This window comes from Oenanthe melanoleuca, chromosome 1A, assembly GCF_029582105.1.
Source record: "Oenanthe melanoleuca isolate GR-GAL-2019-014 chromosome 1A, OMel1.0, whole genome shotgun sequence".
Classification (NCBI taxonomy): domain Eukaryota; kingdom Metazoa; phylum Chordata; class Aves; order Passeriformes; family Muscicapidae; genus Oenanthe; species Oenanthe melanoleuca.
The window spans coordinates 7,339,395-7,365,608 of NC_079334.1; the positions used below are offsets into that span (position 1 = coordinate 7,339,395).

Consider the following 26,214-nt stretch of genomic DNA (forward strand, 5'->3'; position numbering starts at 1 on the left):
CCCACTCCATCTGCTCCACATGTTTAGTAAAACAGAGCATATCTCATCCTAAAGACAGGTGAGTCCTGTACTCCATAGTCTGTGATTCCCCATCTGGCAACTTATTTGTATACACAGATTTTTGGGACATCAGACTAGTTGCACATCCTTGTTCCCAGAAGGGATGGGACTACCTGTGTAGCTAAGGAGACAGATTATTTTAATCTATAGGTGTAAACACAGAGGGAAAGTCTGCATTTTGTGGTGTCCCAGCTATTATTTGCCCAAGAACTCCAAGCCCTCCCACTATGAGGTCACATAGGATGCCAGCTCTCTGCCTCCTGATCTTCCCCTGCAGAAGAGGGAGGGTAAATCCAAATCTGCATCCATTTGAAAGCATGGGAAACTCTGTAGTCTGGTTTTAGATGTTACAGAAGTTCCAGACAGAGTAGTCACCTCAGACTGGAAAGTTACTGATTTTCCTCTGTGCTTAGAAATCTCTGGGAGCAGTTTCCCTGAAAAAGCAAGGTCAGCTTCCTGCTATCAGCAGAGGGGACCTTGACCACTCTGCATGAAACAACCACATCACAACCCAGATAGGCAAGATAGTGCCTTTTCAGTCAATCCCTTTCCTTCAGGAGGCCCTTTATTTTTTGTGTTGTACACCTAGTACAAACAGAATGAAGTAAAACCCTGTGTCCTGAATAGGGGTGGACTGCAGAGGCATCAAGTTTGCTGAGAGACAGAACAAGGGATCACAAACCAAGGGGGGCCGTGCTGACCTGTGGGTGCTCTATAGTTATGAAAGTGTTGTCCTTGCATCACCTGAGAAATAAACTGTGCTTTTTTACCTGTTGCCATCTGACACATATAGCTCAACCATAAATAACTAGCTGATGCACCCATTGAACTGCTGTTTTCAGGTCGGAGTTTCTTTCTGAGCTCCCAAGAAAAGCAACATCAGCTTCATTTCCCAGACTCATGGAAAAAGTTAATCCATAGTCTGGATCCCATAGTTGTTTCCCTGTATCTTTATTTCTTCATTTCACTAGGTGTGTAGTCCTCCTTCAAGTGTAAGTCTGAATTGCAATAGAAAGCACAAGATATAACATATAACATGAGCCTGTATATGTATATTTTTCCCCATGTAATGGCCTTCATAGATGAGCTAGCAGTGAATTTGTACAATCCTGCATTCTGACTTTTCAGGATTCACGGACACTGGCATATCCAGTCATTTCAAATTGGCTGGTGGGTTTAAAGCTCAGTTCATTAGTTTCTAACTATATAAAACTGCACTTTTTTTCTTTATTTTGCACCAGCTGCTGTCTTGCTTTTTTGGGACTATGCCAGGCAACTCTAGATCTTGCTTTCCTTTGTGTTAAGTGGCTGAATCAAGGGAATTAGCACAACATGTGGCACTGCTTCAGCATCTGCCACTGAAGGACAAAGCTTTGTTCTTCAATAGCCTCTGTTCTCTGCAGCTTTTAGAAAGAACATTTAAAAACAGTTTGCCAAAGCCTTTCTGGTCTCACTCCACAGGATAATTTCATACACCATTTGTCTGCAAGGTTGGCTGGGGGGCAGTGTTATAAGAGTTCATGTTAAAGTAGTGGAAGAAGGCAGAAACCAAGGGACTGCCCTAATCCTGACATGTGGAAAAACCTAAAAATAATTTGGTGAGGTTGTAGTAGAAGGAACTGTCCTGGGAGGTGGTTAAGTCACTGTCTCAGGAGGTGTTTAAAGAATCTGGATATGGCACTTACTGCCATGGTCTGGTTGATAAGGTGGTGATGAGTCACAGGTTGGACTGAATGGTCTCAGAGGCCTTTTCCAACCCTAATGATCCTGTGACTAGTAAACCAAGGCTGACCCAACTGCTGGAATTACACCAGGAACTATAATTAGGACTCAAGACCCTGATTGAAATTATACAAAAGTGATATACTAGTTAATATCATTGGTTAGTACAGAAAAAAACATGGTGTTGACCATGGGCAGAAAGCAGGTGGAGAAGGAAGCTTAGAAGCAACTGTAGATCAAAATTTTCCTTCAACAGACCCAAGGTGGGACATTAATTTACCTGGATGGAGATGGTTTAACAAGGTACCAGAGATGGACATTATTTGGTGTAAAGTGTGCTACACTGAAAGCCAAAGGTCAAAACTGCATGAGGTAAAGCAGGACAGGACTGCAACTTTCATCGAATAATTGAAGGTGACTGCCAGAAAATACACTAATCCTGAGATCCTGAGAATCTAGAGGAGGCTGTACGTTAGAAACTATCTATAGGGCAGTTGGCCCCAGATATTAGAAGCAAACTCCAGAATATGGAAGAAACAGAGTGGTGTGACTCAGGAAAGTTGTTAGATGAAGCTTGGAAAGTGTGTTATAACAGGCGTAGGGAAAAGGAAATGTGACAGGCTGGAAGGGAAAACAAGAGCCAGAAGAACCTACTTGGAACTCTAGAGGGTGCTAAGGGACTGCCCAGCAGGGCAGGAGAAAGAGAAAGGCGAGGTGGAAAAAGAAGGGGAGGCAGGAGGCTCCATCTTTTCCCTGACAACGATTAAAGGCAAAACCAGAGTGCATTTGGTAAGGAAAAGGGGGTTGGAAGTGGAAATGCTTGCAGGCTGGGAAGCTGGACCCTGCCTTACAGCCTATTGAGAAGATGAAGGGGGGATTCTATCCCAGCTGAGCTCCTGTGGAAAGAAGTGGTGGAATTTTTGCTAAGCACAGGGGTAACTTGTTCTGTATTGAATACACGTAAAGGAAAGTTTAGTAAAGATATGGGAAATGTAAATTGGTAAATTGTAAATTGCAAATTATTAAATGTAAATTGGTATATGTGGTAAATGTACACAATTTGGTAAATATAACTGGTACTACAGGGAAAAGTGAAACTCTGTCAGCCCATGAAATTTAAATCAGGAAAGAACTGCACTACTCATCAGTTTCTATATATGCCTTAAAGCCCAGTCCCCTTACTGGGGAGAGATTTCTGGGGGAAACTGGATGCTCAGATAACCTGAGGGCACCTGGGGGTCCTGATGCAGAAGTTGAGAATCTGGAAGAAACCTGTGGGCTGTTTCTCCAGACAGCTGGATGTAGTGAGCAGAGGATGGCCAGGATACTTGCAAACAATTGCTGCAACTGTTCCACTGATCCAAGAGGCCAGGAAGCTCAGGTCTGGACAACACATCACTGCTTTTGTCCCTCACGTGGTGACATCCATATTAGAGCAAAGGAAGGGCATTGGCTATCCCCCAGCAGGATCCTCAAATACCAGGTTGTGCTCTTGGAACAGGGTGATGTGGAGTTAAAGACAACAGCAGCCATGAATCCAGCCATTTTCCTTGATCCAAAGCAGTGGATGAGGGAGCCCTGACACAGGATACTCTCCAAACCATGGAACAGGTATATTCCAGCAGAACTGATTTCCAGGATGAACCAATAGAGAATCATGATTTAGAATTATGTAGATGACAGCAGTTTCATGAAAGATGGAAAATGGATGGTAAGATATGCAGTGGTGACTGCCACTGAGGTATTAGAAGCTCAGTCTTTACCAATTAACACATCAGCCCAAAAAGCAGAGATAATAGCACTAAAACCAGCATTGAACTTGGCAGTGGGCAAAAGAGTGAATATTTGGACTGACCCCAGATATGTATTTGTTGTGATTCATGCCTGTGGAGCATATGGAAGGAAAGAGGACTGCTATCAGCTCAAGGATCATCTCTTCAAGACAGAGAAGAAATTTTACAACTTCTGAAAGAAGTTTAAAAAACCAAAGGAGGTGGCAGTGATGTGTTGCAAAGCACATCAATCTGGACAAACTAATGTTAGAGTGGGAAACTGACTGGCAGAAAAAGCAGCTTGAGGAGTAGCTGAAAATTGCATCCCCAGAGTCAGTGCCACACAAAAAAAAAATTAAAAAATAAAAATAAATAAATAAATAAATAAATAATACATACCTGAATTTAAGCTCATTCTGACAGTGAGGACCAATGTTTAGAAAATATATTAAAAGACACTAAGAATCAAGAGGGATGGTGGGTAACAAACAACCAACAGGTTATTGTTCCACTTCCTTGAGGGAGGAAAGTAATGGGAAAAGAACACAAGTCCCTCAGGGGAATTAAGTCCCTGACATCTAGTTCCAAAACTCTGTACTCAGTGTGGGAACGACTGAAATAGAAAAATCTGTAACAGTGCAATGTCCAATTTGTTTAAAAAACAATCCCATAAGCAGGAAAAGGCCACCTCCTGGAACAGTTAAAGACAAGCTTCACAAGCCTTAAAGGGAAGAATGTTGCCAGATGAAGAATTTTTTGTACCTGGTGGGTTAATACATGATCATTCTTGAAAAAACACTGGCCTATGGGACTGCACAATGCCCATTCTACAGAAAGAAGAACTGGAGAGCAACCAGCCCATTTGTGGCAACTTTTCTCAGTTCACCAGGTTTGACTTCGGGGTCACCAGACACCAGGGACCACCAAAGAGACTCCCAGGACAGAAAAACACATCTGCAGAGAGGAGGGAAAATATGTTAATGATTTTGGGGAAATGATTATCAAATGCATGTTTATTCCAGGAAAATTAATCAATACGTATGAAAATAAAGCCTCTAAATAGGAGTTTTTTCTGTGCTCAGCATGAACAATATTCCAGAGGCTATCCCCTCGTGCATCCTTCCAAATAAAGAATGCCTACTTCTTAATGCTACATTGGTGTTAAGGAGTCTGTATTTTTTCCTATTTTTGGTAACACTGGAAGCAAAGGGTTAATAGCAATACCATAAATTGAAGAAGAGTAATCAATAAGTTTCAGCAAGAATTTATTATAATATCCTTTTGGAGAGGTCACTGTTTCATGTCACACTGCAGCTTTTTCTTTAAGGAATTTTTGGTCACTTTTTCTGCTATTTCTGCATTTGGATCATCCCAGAATTTGAGATTATGATATGACTGAATTTCAGCTAAAATCAAATCATGATCTATTCAATCATCATACTGATAGTAAGAAGCTCTTAAAAACATTAGTGATTTGTACTTCTTTTCCACATTGAATCCCACCAATTGCAAAAGCCATGCATGCAAGAAAAGCTATTTTACAGTTCTGCTGGGTCTTTTCTTCTAAGACACCAAAGAATTTAGGAGAAGGAGACAAAAAGACTATTGGTCAATTCCTATGTAAATACAATATCAGTAGGGCATCTTTCTTTCTTTTTTCCTTTCTTATTTGTCCATCAGGACTCAGAATGGATGGATGGATGGATGGATGGATGGATGGATGGATGGATGGATGGATGGATGGATGGATAAACTACTTCTAAGGCATGTTTATACTGCACCACTACTTTTATAATTAGAGAATGGCAAATGGGTTTTAGCCTGCCTTGGGAGAAAACATTATTTCATGAATCCATTTGTTCTGCTCTGCAACTCTAAAATGCACCAGCAGGGCTAATGATTCACCAGTTTAATGTGAAGGGGCTGTGATTGCAACAAGGGGTAACAAGTCTCACTAGCTGCCATCCTGCCTTTAACAAACATTTATGCACCAGTCCCAGGTGGTTCCCAAACACAAATAGTTACACATTACTGCAGAGCATTTTTTTCTGTCTCAGCTATTCAAAAGAGAAAGATTAGCAGAACCCAATTACATGACTGTAATAACACTCTGGAGAGCCATGAGCACTAACAGAAATTTTCAGCAATTCTACAAGACAAAGAAAATTAATGGGTCGTTGAATGCAGCCTGTGAATATAACCAGCTGAAGGACTCATAATATCCAGGACAGGAGAATCAGATATCCCTCTGCTGCAAGGGATTTAGGTGGACTTGGCTGGCCATGCAGGAAGTTTGGGAGTGGGACCTGTGAGTGAACAGACTCTCAGCTGCTGGAGTGACATAGCAGGACATGACCAGGTGAGAGGGATGACGGCAGAGCCTTAAAATGGGAGGTGCAAGAGTTGCTGCATATCTATATATATATATATATATATATATATATATTCATATGTATACATGTATATTCATATACACACATGGGTATAAAACTGCAGATATAAATATATATAAAGTGCTATATATAATTATGATATGGCAAATTCTTTCACTTCTAAATCAGCAGATTGGATCATCAGAGGTAGGACAATGTGAGTGCAGGAGCAGGAAAGGTCCTGGAGGATGGAGAGGAATCTGAACTCCATTTAAACAGGTCAGTAACATGACCTTCAACCCACTCCCCTCAGGGTAGGGGCGGGGAGAGAAATAATTGGGAATGAACAAACTCAGAGACCCTTTCTGAAGAAGGGTCAGGCCTGCAGAGATCTCATGATGCCCTTCACCAAACTAGTTAAACATCTAAAGTAAGAACCTGCAGCCACTGCTCTTCTCCTGATCTGACTGGAAAGTTTTAAAAATCCCTTCAAAAGAGGAAGAGAACCAGGCCAATAGAATAACAAAAAGAGACAGGCAGAAACAATCAGGAATTGCCAGTGTCAAAAAGGAAAAGAGGGAAAACAAAAACCTGAAGGACAGAAAGAGGAAGAGTAGGAGGAAGAGATCAAATCCAACACACAGCATAGAAGCTGCTCCTTCTCCTGGCCACTGGACTGGTGAGGATGAACTGAAAGTAGAAAGGACAAGAAGACTCCAAGCAGCTTGAATCACCAAGAGGCCACAGAACCACCTTACAGGGATGCATAACTCAGACATGATCTGCTTTGTTGTAGGGAGTTTCCTATGGGTAAGTCATCTTTGACATTCCTCTTCATGGGGTCTCTGGTCAGATACTGGAAAGATGGAGGGCCAGTAACAATAATAATTTTTCTGATATTAGAAAGGACTGGACATTTAAAAGGCACACACAGAGAAGATAATATTTGCTGCTATTCCTGGGACGGTAACTCAGCCATGAGGGTACCCAAGGAAAAGGAATGAGAAGGGTAGGAGTGCTGGAGGGACAGAGCAGTTTTCAAGCCAGGGTGGGTGTAATATGAAGCAGGGTATTTAAATGTTCTTAATAATGGAGCATGGAGAAGGATCTAGAGCTGGAAAATGACATGGCTTGTAGTGGAGAAAGGGAAGATTGTGGTGACAATGAAGTCAAGAACAGTACTAAATAGGATTTTAAGGACTACAGGAAGTTAGTGTATGAAACAATGCTGTTGGCAAGAGTAACTTCAAATCTACAGAAAAATATATGATAGAAACAATGGAAGATAGATAACAGCACGTCTCTACCATAGGAGATCCAGGCTCATAATATAAAAGATATACAAGATGCATTTGACAAAGATTTAATTCACTCTGTGTCTTTGCTGCTTTTCTCCTTCTAGTTCCCCCAAGTGAGAGGTGAGGAAGGCTGCCTCAACACTGAACTGTTAAGTATTTGTCAATCTTGCTCTTCTTTTGAGAAAACAATGAACCACAAAGACAACACTGGACATGGGCATTATGACTTGATGGCTAACATTTCCCAGAAAATCTTATTTAATTGTATTAAAAATTCGTGTAAAATCACCATTACTTTGAATGTGAACTGTATCAATTACTATTTTTATTGGTCAACATACTGATCTTGTGGTATGCTCCTGCTGCATATTTGCATTACTGCAACAATTAAGAGCTTTCTGGTGTAATTTCAGTTGACTGGGAATATGAATTTAGAACTGAACTTTCCTTGAAAAAATGGTTTGAAATATACTGCTTTGGTGAATATTACTATCAGTGATATAATTTGTAAGAATAGCTAGAATTATATAGTGACAAAAAAGAAAAAAACGAACATGAATGCAGATCTCTAAGGTTTGCACAGGGAATTGGGCAAGGATAATTATCAGGAAAACAATCAAGATATAAAGCCAACAGAAGGGAAATTCACCTAACAGGGATATTGATGAGGTTGGACAGCTGTGTCCTCCACAAAGCACAATGAGTTTCTCATCATTGTGCCATCTGGAACCTGGACAGTGAGTGAGGAGCATGAGGGGAGGTGGAGGAGGGTGCCATGGGGATCTTCACATTTATTTGGTGTTCTGTGGATAACTGTTTCTTGTACCCTCTTCTCTTCAGCTGTTCAGGTACAGAATGGGACCGTCTGTGGTATATCTGGTAAGATAACATGTTTACTCTAAATATCTGCATCTCTAGACAATTCCAGTAGCAAGGGGTGGGATTTAATGTGACCTGCTTAAGAGTGATGTCACCCCCTCCTTTTCCCTGGGATTCTCCAGAGCTCTATAAGAGCAAGGCAGCCCTTCAGATATGTCATTGTCTTTTACAAAAGTTGACCCACCAGCCTCCTTTTTTATTACACATATTTAGTCATATGAACACTATTAATAAAGTATCCATGGCACAATATGCCTTTTAAAAGACTGATTTTTAAAGTAAGTTCTGTCTGATTTCTTAGTCATTCCCACCAGGATGAGATTAAGAAGGATGGTAGTTGTTGAACATCTAGAAGGCTGAATTAATACAGGTATGCCAGAAGATTGCAAGATCCAGTTTTTCCTCTCTGCTTGTCACTTATGATGAGATGTCTGGAATACCTGGCTTTGGTCCCCAGTACAAAATAGATGTTGGCAAACTGAAATGAGTCCCCTGGAGAGCCAATTAAAAAAAGGTTTCTTCAGCCTGGAGGAAGATAAGGGGACAAAGTGATTGCAGTTTTCCACTACCTAAGGGGGATCTTGAGAGAAGATAAAGACAGAAACTTCTCAGAGGTGCTCAGTAGGAGCACACAAGGTGGCTGACCTAGCTGCAGACAGGAAAATTCTGATTAGACAGGAGAAAAATGCTTCCCCTAAGGATGGTGCAGCACTTGAACTGGTACATGGAGGGGATGATGGATCTGCATCCCTGGATACTGTCCAAACCCAGCTGGACAAAGCCCCAGGTGACTCTGTTTAGCTTTGAGGTTAACCATGCTGTAAGCAGTCAGAGACATTAAGAGATGTCCTGCAAACCAAATCTTTCTGTCCTAATTCTGTGTCCCCTCCTGCTGCAGGCTGGTGCTGGTGGTTGGGGGGCTCCTGCTGCTGTGTGGGCTGGTCTCTGTCTGTGTGAGGTGCTGCTTCCAGTGCCACCAGACCGGGGACGAGTCGGGCCCTCAGCCCTACGAGGTGACCGTCATCGCCTTTGACCACGACAGCACCCTCCAGAGCACCATCACCTGTGAGTTGGCCTTGCCAGACCCTTCAGGGCACCTCAGCACCCTGCTGCACTGCAAAGCCCAGCTGGGGGCACCCCAAGGCTGGCAGAGGGCAGTTCATGGCAGGAGGGAGGGAAAGCCACCTCTGTATGTGCTACAAGCTGAGACGGGTTGGGGTGGAAAAGGGCAGCTACAGGTTTCAGTGGGATTTCAGGAGAGAGGAATTGTGGGGGGCTGCCAGCAGGATGTTTGGGTGTAAAAAGGGCAGCTACAGGTTTCAATGGGATTTCAGGAGAGAGGAATTGTGGGGGGCTGCCAGCAGGATGTTTGGGTGTAAAAAGGGCAGCTACAGGTTTCAATGGGATTTCAGGAGAGAGGAATTGTGGGGGGCTGCCAGCAGGATGTTTGGGTGGAATAAGGGCAGCTACAGGTTTCAATGGGATTTCAGGAGAGAGGAATTGTGGGGGGCTGCCAGCAGGATGTTTGGGTGGAATAAGGGCAGATACAGGTTTCAGTGGGATTTCAGGAGAGAGGAATTGTGGGGGGCTGCTAGCAGGATTTCACACACACACACTCCTTTTAGGGAAGACAGGAAAAGGAAAACATTCTGGCTGTGAGAAGGGAAAATCCTATGCCCCGTGGATATGCTTGCCCTCCTCTAATCACACAATGCTCTTGGGATGAGGCAAACAGCTTTGGTCTCTTCTCTTCCAGCTCTCCACTCGGTGTTTGGGCCAGCTGCCAGGAGGATATTGGCTGTGGCACACTCCCACAACGCTGCCCAGGGAACACCTCCCCTGTCAGCCTCAGACACCCCTCCAGTGTATGAAGAAGCTCTGCACATGAGCAGGTTCACAGTGGCCAAGGCGGGGCAGAAAGTGCCAGACCTGGATCCAGTGCCAGAGGAAAAACCACAGGTGCCTGCAGAGGGCAAGGATGCCCAGCCAGCCCTCCCAGGACACTGATGTCTGGCTTTACTTGATAGCAAATAATACAGGATGGTTGCATGCAGAGACTAATTCAGGTGGGCAAGGTCTTAAGAATTTCAAATTAACTCCCTTAGTCAATAGAGAAAGGGGGCAGGGGGGGAAACAACTAAAATTCCAAATATTTTCAGATCTAGCATAGTGGAATGGCTCTTTTTGACACCTCCTTCAGATAATTTGCATTCTCCAAGCCCATTCATTACAGGCACACAACACTGGAATCACACTTTGCACAAATAAGCAGGCAGCAGGATCAAGGTACTGAGCCATTTTGTAGGCCAGTGATCTTGCAGTCTCATTCCTCTTGCCTTTAGCCTAAATTTCCTCAGGATGGCAGAGAGGTCTTCAAAACAAAAAAAAAAAAAACAAAAACAAAAACAACAAAAACAACAAAAAAATTTTGTGAATGTCTATTACAACCCGGTATTAACAACAAACTTCTGGAAATTGCCAACCATTTACAGTAAATTTAAAAAAAAAATAATGGAAACAATCTACATGTAAATGAAAGACAGCATACATACAGACTGTATGTACACAGTGTGCCTTTAATGCCCTGCAGTATACATAGAGTGAACAGAGTCTGGCTCTGAATGGGACATATAGAAAATCTGAAATTGTAGTCACAAGCTCTTATATTTGAATTTAAAAATATTATACATGTACCAACAGATCAAACAAGGGGAGGAGCAAGAACACTACCTCTGAAATAAAGCTCAATCATACTTTCAATGCATTCATATAGAATCATTTATTAATTCCTAATGTTGCTGTCAAAACCAGATCAATTGAAGTGAGACCATTTAAAACATGCAAGCCATTTCTCAGACTGAATAACTTGTGAATCTCTCCTGGTCAATACAAATATGTTGAACCATCCAGAAATGAACATAGGTATGGCCCATCTGTAAAACCCTGGACTAGGCAGTCAGGAGAAGGTGAGTGTTGAACTACATCAGTGTTGTCTCTACCCTGGATTCAGCACCTGAAAAGATTAAAGCAGAACAACATTAAATATCACATGATGATTCATTCAGCCATGAATAAATTGCATGTGTATATTCGTGGTGATATGAAGACACAGGTCACATCTTTTTTAAATGCCTGCAAGGCCCTTCCTGCTGAAGTACCCAAATTTCCACTTTAGCTAATAGGCTGATCTGCTTTCCCGTGAAATACAGAAAATACAGTTATTTTGTAGATAAGAAGAACAAGGACAATGTTGGACAAGATCCAACATAGACTAATTCCAAACATATTTAGGAACCTAACTGCTGTTGAGATTACAACCATAGAAAATTTTAGAGAACATTGATAAAATTGCTTCAGGGATAGAATAAAGCTAAATTGAATAACCAAAACATCTTTGATGATGCCCCAGACCTTGACCAGTCACAGGAATTTTGTGTCTAAAGGAATTTAATGAGGGTCGTGATTTTGAGGTCACAAACTTCTTCCTAAATTGTCTAGTCATTATTAACTGTGCCTATAATAATGTCATAATAATAACATTATTATTAGCAAGTTATAAACTGAAGTGAAATAAGTAAAGAAGTGGCATTATGTCCCTTCTGCTATTACACCTTTCTTCAATTTTAGAATTGTAGAATGGTTTGGGTTGGAGGGGACCTTAAAGATCATCAAATTCCAATCCCACTGCCATGGGCAGGGACACCTTCCACTAGACCAGACTGTTCAGACTCCCATCCAGCCTGGCCTTGAAATAATAATAATACTAATACTAATAATAATAATAATAATAATAATAATAATAATAATAGTAACTGTTTGTGGAACACCTGTTAGAGTGACCTATTTTATCAGCTGCTCTCTCAAGGGCTGCTCAGGCCTGGCTGCACCAAGCTGCAGAACATTTCCTGGAAGGCTCTTGTTTACTCCACAGTAAAAGCAAGCAGAGACATTTGAATCTGCTGAACATGTGTCAAGTACTGTCAAGCCCAGAAACTCCCTGGAAGTCTTCACAGTGCTTTCCAGGGGGAACATTCAGCTCCTCCTGCCTGTAAACCCTGAGCTGTCCTGGCATTTAACACGTGATGGTCACTCTGCTCCACAGGGCAGCAATTCTGCCCAGAAAACCCAGTAGTCCCAGACTTCAGGAGCAGTTATTAAAACATCCTTCAATTCCTGAAAGCCCTTCCTGCAGTCAGGCTCAGCTCTCTCTTAGAAAGGGGCTCAGGATTGGCAGACAGCCTCTTTTTCTTCCTGGACCCTTAGAGTCATTTCCCATTCCTTCTCTTCTAGTGCTAACACCATAGGATCTCTAGGCACAGGCATACATTCCTTCCACTAATCAGGATTATTCCACAAATAAATTTAAAAAAAAAAAAAAAAAAAAAAAACCAGCATATGGTGGGTAGTCCATCGCATTCCTTCTACAAAACAGCATTAATTGCAAAATGGTTTTGTAATTTGCAGTCCCATTAACTGGTCACTTTTCACAACCATTAAGTTTATGTATCAGTGATTACAACATTCAAGTTGTTTTTGTGCCAGGGGGTCGCCCCTCCCAAACCCCCAATCTTTCCCAATTCCTTAAGAGGGGAACCCTTTGGGATCCCTTCTCTTGGGAGCTATGAAGATAGACCCACTCCCATATTTACCATCTTAGGAAAAAAACCTTTAAACACCTTTAAAACCTTTTACAAGCTTTCTATAACCTCTTACAGTCTTTTACAACTTTTTACAACCTTTCCCAAAACCCAAGCTGGTGAACATTTGAAAAAACCTCTGAGCCTCACACTGCAAATTTTCTATTAGTGCAACTTATGGGCAGGAGAAATACCTTCAAATAAAGTACCTTAAGTAATGTTGTATTCGTTTTCCCAGAAAGAGCAAAGTGGTCTGTGCATCAGACCAAGAAACAGGAAGATCTCCCCAAAAATATTTTGGTGTGCACTGGAGTGCTGATGATTCCTCTGATCCACTGAGTCGTCACCTCTTTGTCCCAACTGGGGTACCAGACACTGCCCCAAAAGCTGGGAAATAAACTCTTTAAGCAGTTTTTTAGGGTAGAAAGTCAACATTACTTTATTCAGTGTTAGGGTACATGGGGATAGCTCCACAGAACATGCCAGTTATCAAAATCTTTAACTATTTATACATTTGAGCAAACAAAGAAATTAGTGTTCATTGGCTTACAAGCTACAAAGTTCTCTTCATAAATCAGTATTCTATCACCTATTGCTATTTATTTATTACTTCTAATGCTAATTAATCCACATTTTTAGCCTTTTTATTATTTATTTATTTTCCCCAGATAGAGAGAATCTCAGTAATTGTCTTTGTTAGTTTCTCCTTCATCTCCAGTTTCTGTGTCCTTGTGGTTTATAAATTCTGCATTCTTTGTGTCCAGGTCTCAACAACAAATTTCTCTCTCTGGTCTAAGAGCACTGCAGCACGTCTGTTCCTAAATTTGTAATTTCTTTTTCTAACACATGGGCATCACCCTTAGATTGCCTGTCATCTGTTATCCATTTCATGGATTAAATCTCCTTAAAGCAATTTCCCTCCCCGCACGGCCGCACCGGCTCCTTTTAAAAGAATTATTAACTTGTTTGGTAACAGTGCCACCTTTAGGTTCCCCTAAAACACGGACTACTTCAGAAAAACCGGTTTTCAGAAACATGCCACCGGCCCCACTGTTGTTGCTCCTTTGTTTTCACAGGAACAGCGATGCTCCTCCCCAGCACTGGCTGGAACAAAGGGGATCTCAAACTCTGCTTTGCAAGTCTGGGGTGTTGTCCTTTATCACGCAGCAATTGTGATTGTGTTCCTTAATATGCTCATGACATTATTTGTATGCCTTCAATCAACTTTAGATGAACCTGGGCTATACAAGAAGTATGATAAGAAAGAGCAGCTTTGTTTTTGTAAATAAAAAAAAAAAAGAAAAAAAAAGAAATTGTAGAAAATAGAGCAGCGAGACAGCAGCCCAGCATGGGCAATACAGAGTGCTTTTCTAGAGGAAAGGAAAACATTTAGACAACTAGACATTGTTTACTGGGAGTGACTAACCCTGTGCCCTCATCCAAGACCAATGTGCCCATACTGGCTCTGAAGGTACTGCAGATCCAGTGCCAAGAGAAACTGGTGACCAGTCACGAGGGATGCAGGAGGGACACCAGGCAAGGACTGTGCCATGGATAGCAGCGAGCAGATCAGAATCACAAGTGCCTTCAGGTATGTTGTCTGTGGTTTAATCACCACTCAGAGCACAAAGCACAAATTTTCTGACAAAAGAGAGTTTGATAGGCAGAGTCCACACTAAAGATTTTTTTAAATTTTTTTTTAAAGTCTGTGGAGGCATAAGTTACCCAAGGGGAGGCAATAATAAAAGAAATATCCAAGGGAGTCCAGAGTTATAGTACGGCACAGGCTGCAAACCCTGCCCCCAGATTCTGTGCAAATATTTTTGTCTCCTGCTCCTATGGCTGCTTGGGAAATCCCTTGTAGAATGTATCCACATGACCTGCAGACACAGCAGTACAGTTTGTGCTCAGAGCTGTTCTGATTCTTCCTCTAGGTTAAGAAAAAAAATATACTGTTTTGACAGTCTGTGAAGGACCACTTTATGCTGGCAGTCCAGGGTAAGAATATTAGCCAACACCATTTCCAGTTCCTCCCTCTGGCAAACGAATCCAGAACGTGGGGTTTGTCACATGCCCATGGGCTGACATTTTAACAGCCGTAAGTCAGATGTTTAGGTGTTTGTCACTGCTTCTGCATGTATCATCTTCCTGCCTGCTTTGCCAGTGACGTTATGGTTATTATTGAAGCTGAAGGAGGGAGCTGGGAATTCAGTGCCTGACAAAGTGGGGAAGCAGCAGGAGCAAGTCCTGGGGCTGTACATCCAGGGCTGCACCATCAGAGCAGGGAGAGAGTTCAATCAGGGGATTTGCTGAGCAGAGTCACCTAGCAATGCACTCACAGAGCCTTGTCTTTGCATCAGAACAGGAAAAAATCCTGGCACTTCCTTCTGATTTGTCATAAGAAATTAAAACCAGGTGTTTCCTTAGCTGCCTTGGGAGCAGTCCTGGGGATAAAAACAGCAATACACAGAGTAAGAGGAGATTGAGATCAGTCTGTTTAAATTGCCAGAATATATTAGTGGCTTAGGTAAAACAGGATAGAAAACTTCCTCTCCTTTGTCCTTGAGGAAGAGGCATCACTACAGACCTTCAGTGCACCTCCACAACTGCTGCAGGCAGTTAGGAAGCAAGGAGGCCAAACACAGATTTACATAAAGGTTTAATGCCATGAAACCAGAATTTTCCTTGGGTCTAAACCCTGGGGTTCCTTCAATCCAAGCTATTTGCTATTTGCAAAAAATAATGCCTGTCTTCTGACTCACCCCTCTGAGCTCCTCTGACAGTACCTGGCAACTATGGGAGAATGTTTACATGTCCTGGGACAGACAGAAAGGTGTTGATGGTGCTTCCTGTACAAACCTTACACACATGAACAGCTGGAGGCTGGGACGTGCTGGCTGGTGACATTCCCACTGTGGGCTGCTTTATCCTTAGGAGATTTGAGCATGCACCTGCTGGAACAGGCCATTAGCAGGAGGTCACACTACCCCATAAATAAAAGTATTCAGTACAAAACAATATACCAGTAATAAAAGCCTAGAAAGTAAAAGACCTGCCAGAGTTTTTGCAGGGATTCCAAAAGTAGGTGTCATGATTCAAGTGAGAAAAATCACACCCCAACATCCCTTTTCCTACCCCTGTTCATCCTCAGCCAAGACACTGAATTGAATTAGGAAATCAGAGTCTTTTTAGCTCTGCCTTTGTTGTGGCCGTGGAGAATGACATTATGCATCTGGCTGTTCCACTCCTCTTCTACTACAACTAAAACACCTGACAACATAAAAGATCAGCCTTGACAAAATTCTGCTTCCTCTGGGTCAAGCACGCCAAGAAAAAATAATTTAATACAATCCAATTAATTGTCCCTGGGGTAGCAGCAATTGATTTTTGTCCTGATTCGAGCACGCTGAGCCATTCATTAATACCTGCTCTCTGCTGATCAGTGAATAATTGTGAGTCGATCTGCTCCTAGGGGAAAAAAAAAAAACCAGATACTGTATGTGCCATTGAGTAACTGGGCTGAAATTGGCTCGCTGTTTTGGTTTGTTTTGGTTTGTTTTGGTTTGTTTTGGTTTGTTTGCATAGTTAACTTTAGCTGCGGGCGTGACACATCGCATGGCAGCACCCAGCTGCTACAAACAAGGCAACAATCCAGATCGGCCGCGGGGACGGGCCGGGAACAAACAAAAATTTATTAATTTCTTTATTTTGTACAGGTCCCATTCACTGGGACAAGGGGACGCATTCAGGTCTCAGCCGGGGAGCCCCGAGCCGTGTCCCCACAGGGGCGGGAGGATGGGGGTGCCTGCCGTGTTTAGAGCCCGAGTCACGCTGCGGAGGGCGGGCGGCGTTTTGCTGCCTTTAAACTTTAAAAAACAATTTATTTTATTTTATTTATTTTTAAATATTTATTGGTTTGTTTAAGTATAGGGTGAGCTGGAACGCAACCCTACTCCCACCGCTCCGAGTGACGTCACGGCTAAGTTCGGCGGCGGGGGTCGCCTCCGCGTGACGTCACGCCGGCGCTGCGTCGGGGCGGCGCCTGGCAGTGACGTCAGAGCGGCGCTGCGGCGGGGCGGCTCCCGTGAGGCGGCGCTCGGCGGGGCCGGGCGGAGCTCGGTGGGCAGGGCCGGGGCGGAGGCAGTGCAGCAGCAGTAGCCGCAGCCGCAGCCGCCAGCAGACGGACAGCCCGGCGCCATGAAGTTCCAGTACAAGGAAGACCACCCGTTCGAGTACAGGAAAAAAGAAGGGGAGAAGATCCGGAAGAAATATCCCGACAGAGTCCCCGTGAGTGCGCGCTGCCGGGGCGGCCGTGGCTGCGGGCCCGGCCTCGGCCGCCTTTGTTTTCCGTGCCGGCTGCTCGCCTTGTTTTGAAGGCGAAAGGAATGAGTTCAGTACAGATGATCGTGATCTCGCTGATCTGATTCAAATCCCCGGCTGCTTTTCTCCTTAGTGCAGAGCTGGCGCTGTTTATTTATGCTGCAGTGTGGGTGGGTGGGTGGAATACACCTTTTCCCCTGGGATCCGCAGTAACTCCACGGTGGGAACGCTGCTTAATCTTTTCCTGGCGTGCGTGGGGGTGAGTGGGGAAGGAGCTCACCCTTGTTTTGTGAAAATGCAGATCGGCGAGTGATTAACCGGGAATTCTTCATACTAAACATGATCTGCATCCGGGTCATCTCATACGGCCCTGTTATTTTTATTTTATTTCAGCTTGGCTTGTCTTTTTGATATAGCGTTGTTCTTTTCCTTTGCATGAGCAGTAAAAAAGATACTTCTCAATCCTTTTGCCCTCCTGTTTAATCATCCTGTGGAGAAAATGTCACTCGGAATGCAAGGTCATCTAGCTAAATTTTGCTTCCTCATTCCTAGGCCCCTTTGGAGTGCCTATGGGAAACTTCTGACTTCATAATTCTGAATAATTATTGGGATAAAAAAAAAAAAAGACAAACCTAATTAAGTGTAGAGTGTTTTTTTCCTTTTTAATAAACATTTTGCAAGTTGTTGGTTTTTTTTTTCCATCCCTACTGGAGAGATCTGCCCTAGATTTACTGCATTGTAAAAAACTGGGATCCCCTCTGTAAAACTAATGACAAAGGGGAAAAGTTACACCCCATGTTTTCCCTGCAGGCTAGCAGCATTTTTTTTATCTGGGGAGTGACCTTCAAATGGACTTGAAAAAGTTTTTGGAGATCATTATTTGGGTGCCTTTGTTCTCTCTGTTTTTGGGAGGCCTGGCATAGCATAAGTTGAGCATGCAGCAGGTCAGCTTGAAGTGTATGGGGTTGGGTATTTGTGATGAGGGCAGTGTAGTCTGGTGTGAGACAAGGTGTAAATTGAGGATTAACGTGGCAGATTGCACAGCGGGTCATGACAAATGTGTCAGGAAGAGCCCTGTGGGGAGCCCAGGTGGAGGCTCAGTCTGGCAGGAGGTAAAGGAGGTCAAGAGAGGGAGGGCATCAGCAGAAACTTTGTAAAGAAGACCAGGAGCAGAATGGTAAGGTGTGCTGGAGTTAAGGAAAATTGGAAATTATTCATGGCAAGGCCCAAATGTGAATTACTAGGGATAGCCTCTTGCCAGAGCTGCATACAAAGAAAGGAATGCAGCACTCTGTTCTTCACATCACTTCTGTGTCTGCCCTTCCTGACAGCAGGATCCTTGAAGATGTCATCCTTTTGGCTGCCTCTGCTGCAGTGCTGTGATACATCTCAGCATTTTGATGAGACTTTACTGCCCTGCTTTATCACAGACACCACTCAACAGCAACACAAACGTAGATAGTCTGTATTCTACCCTTAGGATTTTCTTGTAGGTTTTTTAATGGATGTGAAGGGTTTAGTGCTTCAGAAGAGATCACCTGCATTATCCAGCAAACTGACTGCAGTTTCCAGTCAGATAAGCAGAGCACCTCCATTCCTTCCCTGCATCTTTGCAGGAGGGAGATGTCTCTTAAGATCTCTTAAGTCAATGGTGATCTGATTTAAATATTTCCTAAATCTTGGGCTTAGAAGCCCCAACGCTCACTTCATTCTCATAGGCTTGGCTTCTTTTCCTTTATTATCTAATGACCAATCTACAATCCCCCCTGCCTCCCCCAAGTCAGGGTAGTCACAGCAAGCAGCTTGGCTTGTCAGTAGTTTTTAAAATTGGAGGCAAGAACTAAAGGTTTCTCCCCACTGCAGTTTATTGTGTTAGATACTGCCTTTTTTGGCTGTGCTGATAAAAAATGTGAAAGGTGCTGTTGCTGTTCAGCCTGCACCTGTTCAGTGAGATTGTGGTACTGTCCTTCCCTCACAGCATTTGCCAGCTGCATCTTGTACACAAATGCATGTCCTGCCTCAAGCTGCCTGAAGGAGCTTGAGTGCCTTGTACTAACTTAGAGACTTGAAAATCTTGAAGTAGCTGAGGCAGCTATGTTTCTATTTTAAAATCAAACCTGGAAATTTCAGGGAGTTTGGCTGTGGTGGCCAGATTCAAATGGAGCACAGGGAATAGATGTCCTAGTTGGTACCTCTCTGGTGTGAGCTATTTTGCAGACACTCACTTGGCTCTAGAAAGATTGAGGTTAGCATAGCACCATGTCCAGGCTAAATACACCAAGCTCAGGATAACATTTTGTTCTGGCATGGTGTTTTGCTGGTGGGGCAACATGATTTTGCTTCCAAACAAAGCTTAGTCCACAGCAGTTCAACCTTTTATCTTACACAACAGCTGTGTTTGTTGATTTGGGTTGCCAAAGAGCTATGGGAGCGTGGAACCCGTAGAAATTAGTCCCACAGTGTCTCAGGTGGAGTATTTACAATTATGGGATCTAAGGAAATTTGAAAGTTTAGGAAGTTCAGAAAATCCAGCTTTAGATTTAGTTTCAGTGGTCAGAATTCTGCAGAACAGCAAGCCACATAGATTGAAACGTGATATGTCTTTTACCAGTTCAAAAATGCATATCACCAAAAAAAAAAAGCCTACATTTTTTTTCTACACAAACACAGTAATTCCAAAGGTTTCAATGGAAAAGGAGATCAGGTCACTTTGGAATACTTCCTGCTTCTGAGGTAAATATTTTGCCTAACTCTGCTAACAAAAATTATCTTTTAGCAGAAGACCTCTTGGTCTGTTTGATCTTAAAGCTGCTGAGCTTTGTATTTTTCTGTGTTAAAATATAAGGAAATTAGTGTTTTGTGTCAGAGGTCTCTGTGGGTCCAGTTGCCCAGATGGTAGGCTGGTTTTAATTATTGTATGTTTATATGATTAAGAAAATGTCCATACCTATGTGAAATATGGATAATAAACTTAAATTATATTAATTTCAGAGTGGACTATAACTGCTAAAGAACTGGAGATTTAAAAAAAAAAATCCCCAGTGAGCTGTAGTTTCTCTTTAATTCTTTTCTTCATTCTAGAGCACTTGGTATTGGTGAAAGTAGAAATTAGGATGTGGGACTACTGGGAGTAGAGCTGATTTTGTGCAAGGCAGTTTGGAACTGTAACCTGGAAACAGTTTAACTTACTTGTGTTCATGTATTAGCCTCCTGACAGCTTCACACAAAATTAACCTGAATTGGGAACATCAAGGTGACCTAATTATTTTTTTTTTCAGACATTATGGTTTATTTTTATGTCTGGACTCTTTTTTTTCACTCACTGTGCTTACTGCTGCAGCCCTGGGCTCCCAGCACAGCTATTGGGAGTGAATTTAAGCTGTCTTCTGTTCTTCTTAAAGTCATCTCACCTGTGTGTTCTTTACTGTAGTGCATTTGTTGCAGAATAAATATCTAAAGGCCTGATAACACCATCAAAGGGTAATACCCTTATCCACTGTAGCTTTTTGAAACATTTTGGTTTATCATACTCATCATATGTTTCTTGCTTTCTCTCTCTCTTTCCAGGTAATAGTGGAAAAAGCACCCAAAGCCAGAGTACCTGACTTAGACAAAAGAAAGTATCTTGTGCCTTCCGACCTCACAGGTAACAATGTCTACCTCCTTTCTTCCTAATTCTCAGTGAGAGGGTCTCAGAAGTGCTTTTTACTCTGTGATCAGCACAAACAAAATACCCAGACAGGCTCAACATCTCCTTTATCTGCTATCCTTGTAATATTTATACCTTATAGTCTGGATTACAATATGAAGAATTCTCTGAGATCTTTTGGGGTATATCACTGGCTCAGCTAGCGTGTCACAACTGAGTTCTAACCATGACAAAAGTGACTAAATTGTGTGTCATGGGCAGTGTCATCATCACCAGTCAATGATGACCTAGCTGCAGAGTTGCCAGAGGCTGTTGCAGGAAGAGACAAGTTCTTGCAATAGTCCCACCCTTTTCCTCCCCTGTGGCTGTAGTCATAGCTGCAAAGTTCTTTTTCTGAATGGTCATGATGATCTTGAGTGTGATTGCATCTGTTTTTATTTAAGAACATGAATGAGTTAAAGGAACAGCTTTGTTTCTTCATCCAGTATTTACTGGACTGTGAAAATCTTTCTTGTGCAACGTAGTTCAAGTAAAAAAATAAGAATTTTTTTTCAGGAATGGTATAATCATTTACACCAAGGCTAAATTCTCTAAGGTGTCTTTGATCTGTAGGATTTAAAGGTTAAGCTAGTTAAAAGTCTTCCCACCAATCCCCTCAGTAGAGCATTTCATACCATTATAGGTGAAGTGTGGATTTAGAGGGAACATGGCATGAGGTGTGTACTTGATAAACTGCCAGCTCTGGGTGGATTAGCTGCTCATGTGGTTACAGTCATGAAGTTACTGCTTTCTTCTACTGCTTTTTTTCCTGCATTGTTCATTTTCCCCTACTTTTTATATACAGCATGTGACTTCCACCACCACAAGAAAACAGCCATGGTTAGGGACAAAATACAAAAATAAACAGCAACAACAACAAAAAAAAAACCCTCCAACATTCCTTCTGCATCTAAGGCATTCTTTGTTCCTCCTCAGTTGGCCAGTTCTACTTCTTAATCCGAAAGCGGATCCACCTGAGGCCAGAAGATGCTTTGTTCTTCTTCGTCAATAACACCATCCCTCCCACCAGTGCTACCATGGGCCAGCTGTATGAGGTAAGCCTGGCCCTTTTCTCTTGCCTTCTGTTGGCAAGAACAGGGTCCAGAAGTATCAGTGGTTTCAACTTGGTCACAGATGCCTGAACACAGGGACCCTCTTACCCTGAGCTGTATTCCATCACTTGGTCAGGGGAGTTCCATCCCCCATTTAGGAGCCTGGGGAGCCTTATCAATTCAACTAGATGTTTGCTAGTTGAAAGGTTTGTGGCAAATAGTTGTCCCAGCAGTGATATATTGGTCCTGCTTTAAAAGAGTATTTAAATAAACCACTTCCTTTTCAGAGGAAAGATTGGGGCTGGGGAGGGTGGAGAACATAGGTTTTGTTGTGTATACAAGAGATTTTCTTTTAAAAGGAAATAAAAAGCTAGTAAAAGGGCCAGTATCACTGGGCATCCATCTAGACATAGTTTCTTAGGGAACACTAATTCTTCGTCTAGAATTACTTTTTTGTCACTTGTACTGTATAGGTGAGGATTATGTAGAATGTTGTGAGCATTGCTGCCCACTATTCCTACTCAGCAGTGTTATTTGATCAACCTTAAAGACATATTGGTTGCCCATATTTCTCAGTTCTGTAGCCATTATATCATGGGTGGTTTGCAGCCTGGATTGATTTCTCCTTGATTTCTCCTTCTGCTGGGTGTTTTAATAAACGAGCTTTGGCGTGGTGCTGCGAGCCTTGTTTGGCCTGTCACTTTTTGACAGTAACTGGACACTTCATCAGTCTGTGTACTGATGAAGATAATAAAAGATAACACAGGCAGGGTGCTTTCCAAATCTGAGCACGTAGAAGGAAGATGTCTGACCATCCAGAACTGAGGTCAGATCTCTGTTGCTGGCTCTCTGCAGAATTTTTGTGTCAGTGTAATCACTTAACATGTCAGCTCTACTGCCCTTCCATAAAACAGGACTTAGAAATACAGCCACTTGTCAAAGTGTTCTGAATAAAAATATCATCTAGAGGTGATTTTTCACTTGTTAAATCCTTCCAAGTCTCTTTCTTGATCTTAAGACCATACCATGCTGAGATACTGGTGAACAGTCAGAGCTGTTTCTGTTGCATGCTTGCAATACAGCCTGGCTATGGTTTTTCAAGTAAATTTCCTGTGTTCAGAATTGTGTCCTGCCTGTATGTAGAAGCTGAGCTCTGGCCAGACTTCTCTTTGGTCTTGGGAAGTGAAGCCTTTGATGCAAACGAAGAGGAGCAGTGAAAGAGAAATTATCTGCTCTTGTTACAATGGTCTCTGGGTTAGGCTTTCTCATATACAGTAAGTTTCCAGCTTGGCTCCTCACTTTGTCCCTTCTTTTCCCTGGCAGGATAACCACGAGGAGGACTATTTTCTCTATGTGGCCTACAGCGATGAGAGCGTCTATGGCAAGTGAGCAGCAGCCCCCCAGGCATGCAGGCTGGATGGACTGATGGAATGGGTTGGCAGGGAGGGGGTTGCTGGAGAGGCAGGAGGAGGATGCATGAGAAGAGAAAAAGAGAACTGGAAGTGAACCACATGCACAATGTCATCAGCTTCCACGCATTAATTATAACCATTATTTTTTAAAGTGAGGGGAGTCAGGGTAGGGGGACAGGGTGAACTTGAAGACTAATGAGAGGTTCCACACTGGGGGGTGGGGAAACTCCACTGTTCACAATTCTTCTCTTGCCACAGCTGGAAGTAGTTAGCACTGGAGGCTGCTAGACAAGCCAGCTTAGCAAAGCTCCAGGAGAGTGAGTGACTGGGCAGGATGGCCATTTTCATGTAACCCTGTCATTGGATGAAGAAGGCATGCCATGTATTGTACACTGACCTTGTCCTGTCTTGTCCATGGCTCCCATTCAGTGAGCTGTGAAACATTCACTCTGCCCACGCAAGGCTGTCCTGTGCTGACAGCTCTCACTCCAGCTGCTACCTGTGAATTGTTCCAAGGTTATTGTGTTTCCCATCATTTCTATCAGTATTAGAAGGGCTGGTAGCTCTGTCCATCAGTATTAGAAGGGCTTACTCTGAGGGCTGGGAACTCCTCAGCTGTGAGACATGAAGGTTGGGGAAAGGAAGGAAAGATTCTGCAATTTTTTTTTCCTTTGTTGCTTTAATTGCAACTGCTGGACAGAAAAAATGACCCTTTTGTTCTTTTCAGTGTAGTCAACTGATAAATTCATAAGCACGAGGTTAGAAAGGACCTCAAGAGCCCACACCAGCTCTGAGACAGGACTGAGTATCCCAAACATGTCCATCATGGCTGCTCATCAAACTTGTTCGTATTGAACTTCACTGAGGAAGATCCTGGAGGCTGCTGAGATTGCCTGTTCAGTTCCTAGCTAGCCTACAAGTGGGACTGCTTTTCCTGATACCTAACTTTAGTCACCCTTGCTGTGCATTAAGGCAACTAACTACTAGTGGTCTTGTTTTTGGTGAACACAGAAAATTATCTATCAGTGTTGTCCTTGTACCAACCAGTCTTCTGCAGATTTGAAGATGGCAGAATTCCTGTTTAGGAAAGGGTTTAGGCTTCCCTTCCATGTCTCATCCCTGTACAGCCCTTGCACCACGTGCACAAGCGTAGGAAATCAGTCACCGCCACACGTGTTTTGCTGGCTTTTTGTGATTGGGCAACAGTGCCTCTCTATGCCACAAGAGAGGTTCTTTTAGACTTGAAGGGAAAAGGGAATAGATTATCTGTAGATTTTTCTCTTATTTTGTTTTAAGCCAGTGTTGTTCTTAGAAGGATGTCAGGTGGGTGCTGTCCTGTGCAAGCCTTATGCTGTCGTGCCAAAGCAGTTTCTTCCTGGTGGCACAAACAGCAGATTTTCCCATTACTGCTGTAACTATGATGAAGGAATAGTCTTGGAGAGTGAGCTGACTTTCAGGAAAATTCTGGGGTCATATCTAAAAATCAGAGAGCTAAGCCTGAATTACTGTAAACATTCCTACATTTAAGAGAGGGACCAAGAGGAAGGACAAGAGAAGAAGGATGGAGAATACAGGTGAATTCCAAATGAGGTTGAAGGTGCTTGCTCAGTTTACTTACTGTAAAGTTAGATCACATTCCCTGTGTTGCTCAGAAATGAGAAATCAAGATGAGTGCTTCTCTGAGTGTGGGGAACAGGAAATCAGGTTTCAGCCTTCTCTGTTGTTACGTGGAGGTGCATGAGGCAGGAGAGCTGATGGGAGTGCCAAGTGAGAGTTACCTGCAGAACTGTGTGAAGGTCAGGGAGGGCAGCGTGGTGGGGCAGGAGGGTTACTGCCTGTATGGGGGGGAAGTACTAGAAGAATGGGAGAGAAGGGAGGAACCACCAAGGATGCAGACAGCGTAGTCAGAATGGACAGACAGAAAATGAGGGAGCAGATGGTGAAGTGGTTGGCATAATACCATCCCCAGTATTACATCCTGAACTTCAGGTTTGCTGTTCCATCCTGTGTTCGTTTGGAATAAATGTGTTTGGATGAGTTGTGCCTACTGCCAACTTAGATCTAACTTCAGTTTCTGCCTGCACCGCTCAGTCCTCTCTTTTAGACTCACTCTCCTTCAATTACCAGGCTTTCATCACATCCTTTGGGTGCAAATCTGCATCAATCTCTTGTTTTAGGAAGCTTTGAATGTTCTGAAGCAGAGAACAGACCCAGGAGGCTTTCTAGGATAAAAGAGAAGACACAGGCAGATGGTGTGCATCTCTCTGCTGCTGTCCCACTTGTTCATGCCAAGCACGTGGTTAAGCACACTCAGGGGAGAAGGAGGTGGCATCTGGGGTGCTTGGTTTTGTGTTCAGTCCTCCCCTCCCGCTGCTGGGTTTATAAATGACACGTAGGACTAATCACAACTGTTTGTTACGTGTAGAGTTTACAATTTGATTTAGTTCTTTTACAGTTCTTTCAACTCAATTGTGGCATTTCTGTTTTTGTGCTAGTATTGTACAAGGTAATTATGGTAATTTTTTTGTGTTGGTTAGCTGCAGGTTCTTGTAAAATAAAGTTCAGACTAGAGCTTAATCAACTTATCAATAAAGATGCATTTGAAAATCACAGATTGATCCAAACTGCGTGACTAGCATTTCTTCCTGATGTTGTCTTGTAAATAAAGGGACAACTTTGCCAGAACTTTTTGCTGCTGCTTTTTCCCATAACCCCATATTTACTCTGTTCTGTCTCCCAGGACAAGTCCCTTGCTATTTTTGGAGTATTGTCACATATACATTAGCTGTGTCTTGCCATGCCACCAATATGAATTTACTTAGATGTAGATATTGTGAGAAAGTCTTAAGATGCATAATGAATACACTGATGCATTTTCTGCCATTTTAAGGCCCTGAACAGTGATGGGTGCTCTGTGGCATCACCAGCCTTGCCTGTCCCTGGCAGGCACCTTGGGCCACCTGTCCAATGCCCATGGCCCAGGACTGTTTGTATCTGCCCTG

General features: G+C 42.9%; 2 protein-coding genes across 2 annotated transcripts; both read left to right on the plus strand.

Annotated features, from left to right (window-relative positions):
* The first annotated feature begins 5,777 nt into the window (after positions 1 to 5,777).
* On the plus strand, positions 5,778 to 11,198 carry TMEM52B (transmembrane protein 52B). Its single transcript, XM_056513599.1, has 6 exons — positions 5,778 to 5,913; positions 6,119 to 6,736; positions 7,329 to 7,372; positions 8,065 to 8,103; positions 9,002 to 9,168; positions 9,860 to 11,198. The coding sequence occupies exons 2-6, from the start codon at positions 6,689 to 6,691 to the stop codon at positions 10,108 to 10,110; spliced, it is 549 nt and encodes a 182-aa protein (XP_056369574.1). The 5' UTR covers positions 5,778 to 5,913; positions 6,119 to 6,688; the 3' UTR covers positions 10,111 to 11,198.
* A 5,574-nt stretch (positions 11,199 to 16,772) lies between these two features.
* GABARAPL1 (GABA type A receptor associated protein like 1) lies at positions 16,773 to 25,824 on the plus strand. Its single transcript, XM_056507765.1, has 4 exons — positions 16,773 to 17,027; positions 20,628 to 20,706; positions 21,685 to 21,803; positions 23,124 to 25,824. The coding sequence occupies exons 1-4, from the start codon at positions 16,938 to 16,940 to the stop codon at positions 23,187 to 23,189; spliced, it is 354 nt and encodes a 117-aa protein (XP_056363740.1). The 5' UTR covers positions 16,773 to 16,937; the 3' UTR covers positions 23,190 to 25,824.
* Positions 25,825 to 26,214: the final 390 nt, after the last annotated feature.

Excerpts from the sequence above, each read along its gene's own strand:
- TMEM52B (XM_056513599.1), top strand. The coding sequence starts at position 6,689 with ATGCATAACTCAGACATGATCTGCTTTGTTGTAGGGAGTTTCCTATGG. Across the intron at positions 7,373-8,064 it reads GGCTGCCTCAACACTGAACT|CTGTTCAGGTACAGAATGGG; the intron begins GTTAAGTATTTG and ends TCTTCTCTTCAG. Across the intron at positions 9,169-9,859 it reads CCTCCAGAGCACCATCACCT|CTCTCCACTCGGTGTTTGGG; the intron begins GTGAGTTGGCCT and ends CTTCTCTTCCAG.
- GABARAPL1 (XM_056507765.1), top strand. The coding sequence starts at position 16,938 with ATGAAGTTCCAGTACAAGGAAGACCACCCGTTCGAGTACAGGAAAAAA. Across the intron at positions 17,028-20,627 it reads AATATCCCGACAGAGTCCCC|GTAATAGTGGAAAAAGCACC; the intron begins GTGAGTGCGCGC and ends CTCTCTTTCCAG. Across the intron at positions 21,804-23,123 it reads CCATGGGCCAGCTGTATGAG|GATAACCACGAGGAGGACTA; the intron begins GTAAGCCTGGCC and ends TTTCCCTGGCAG.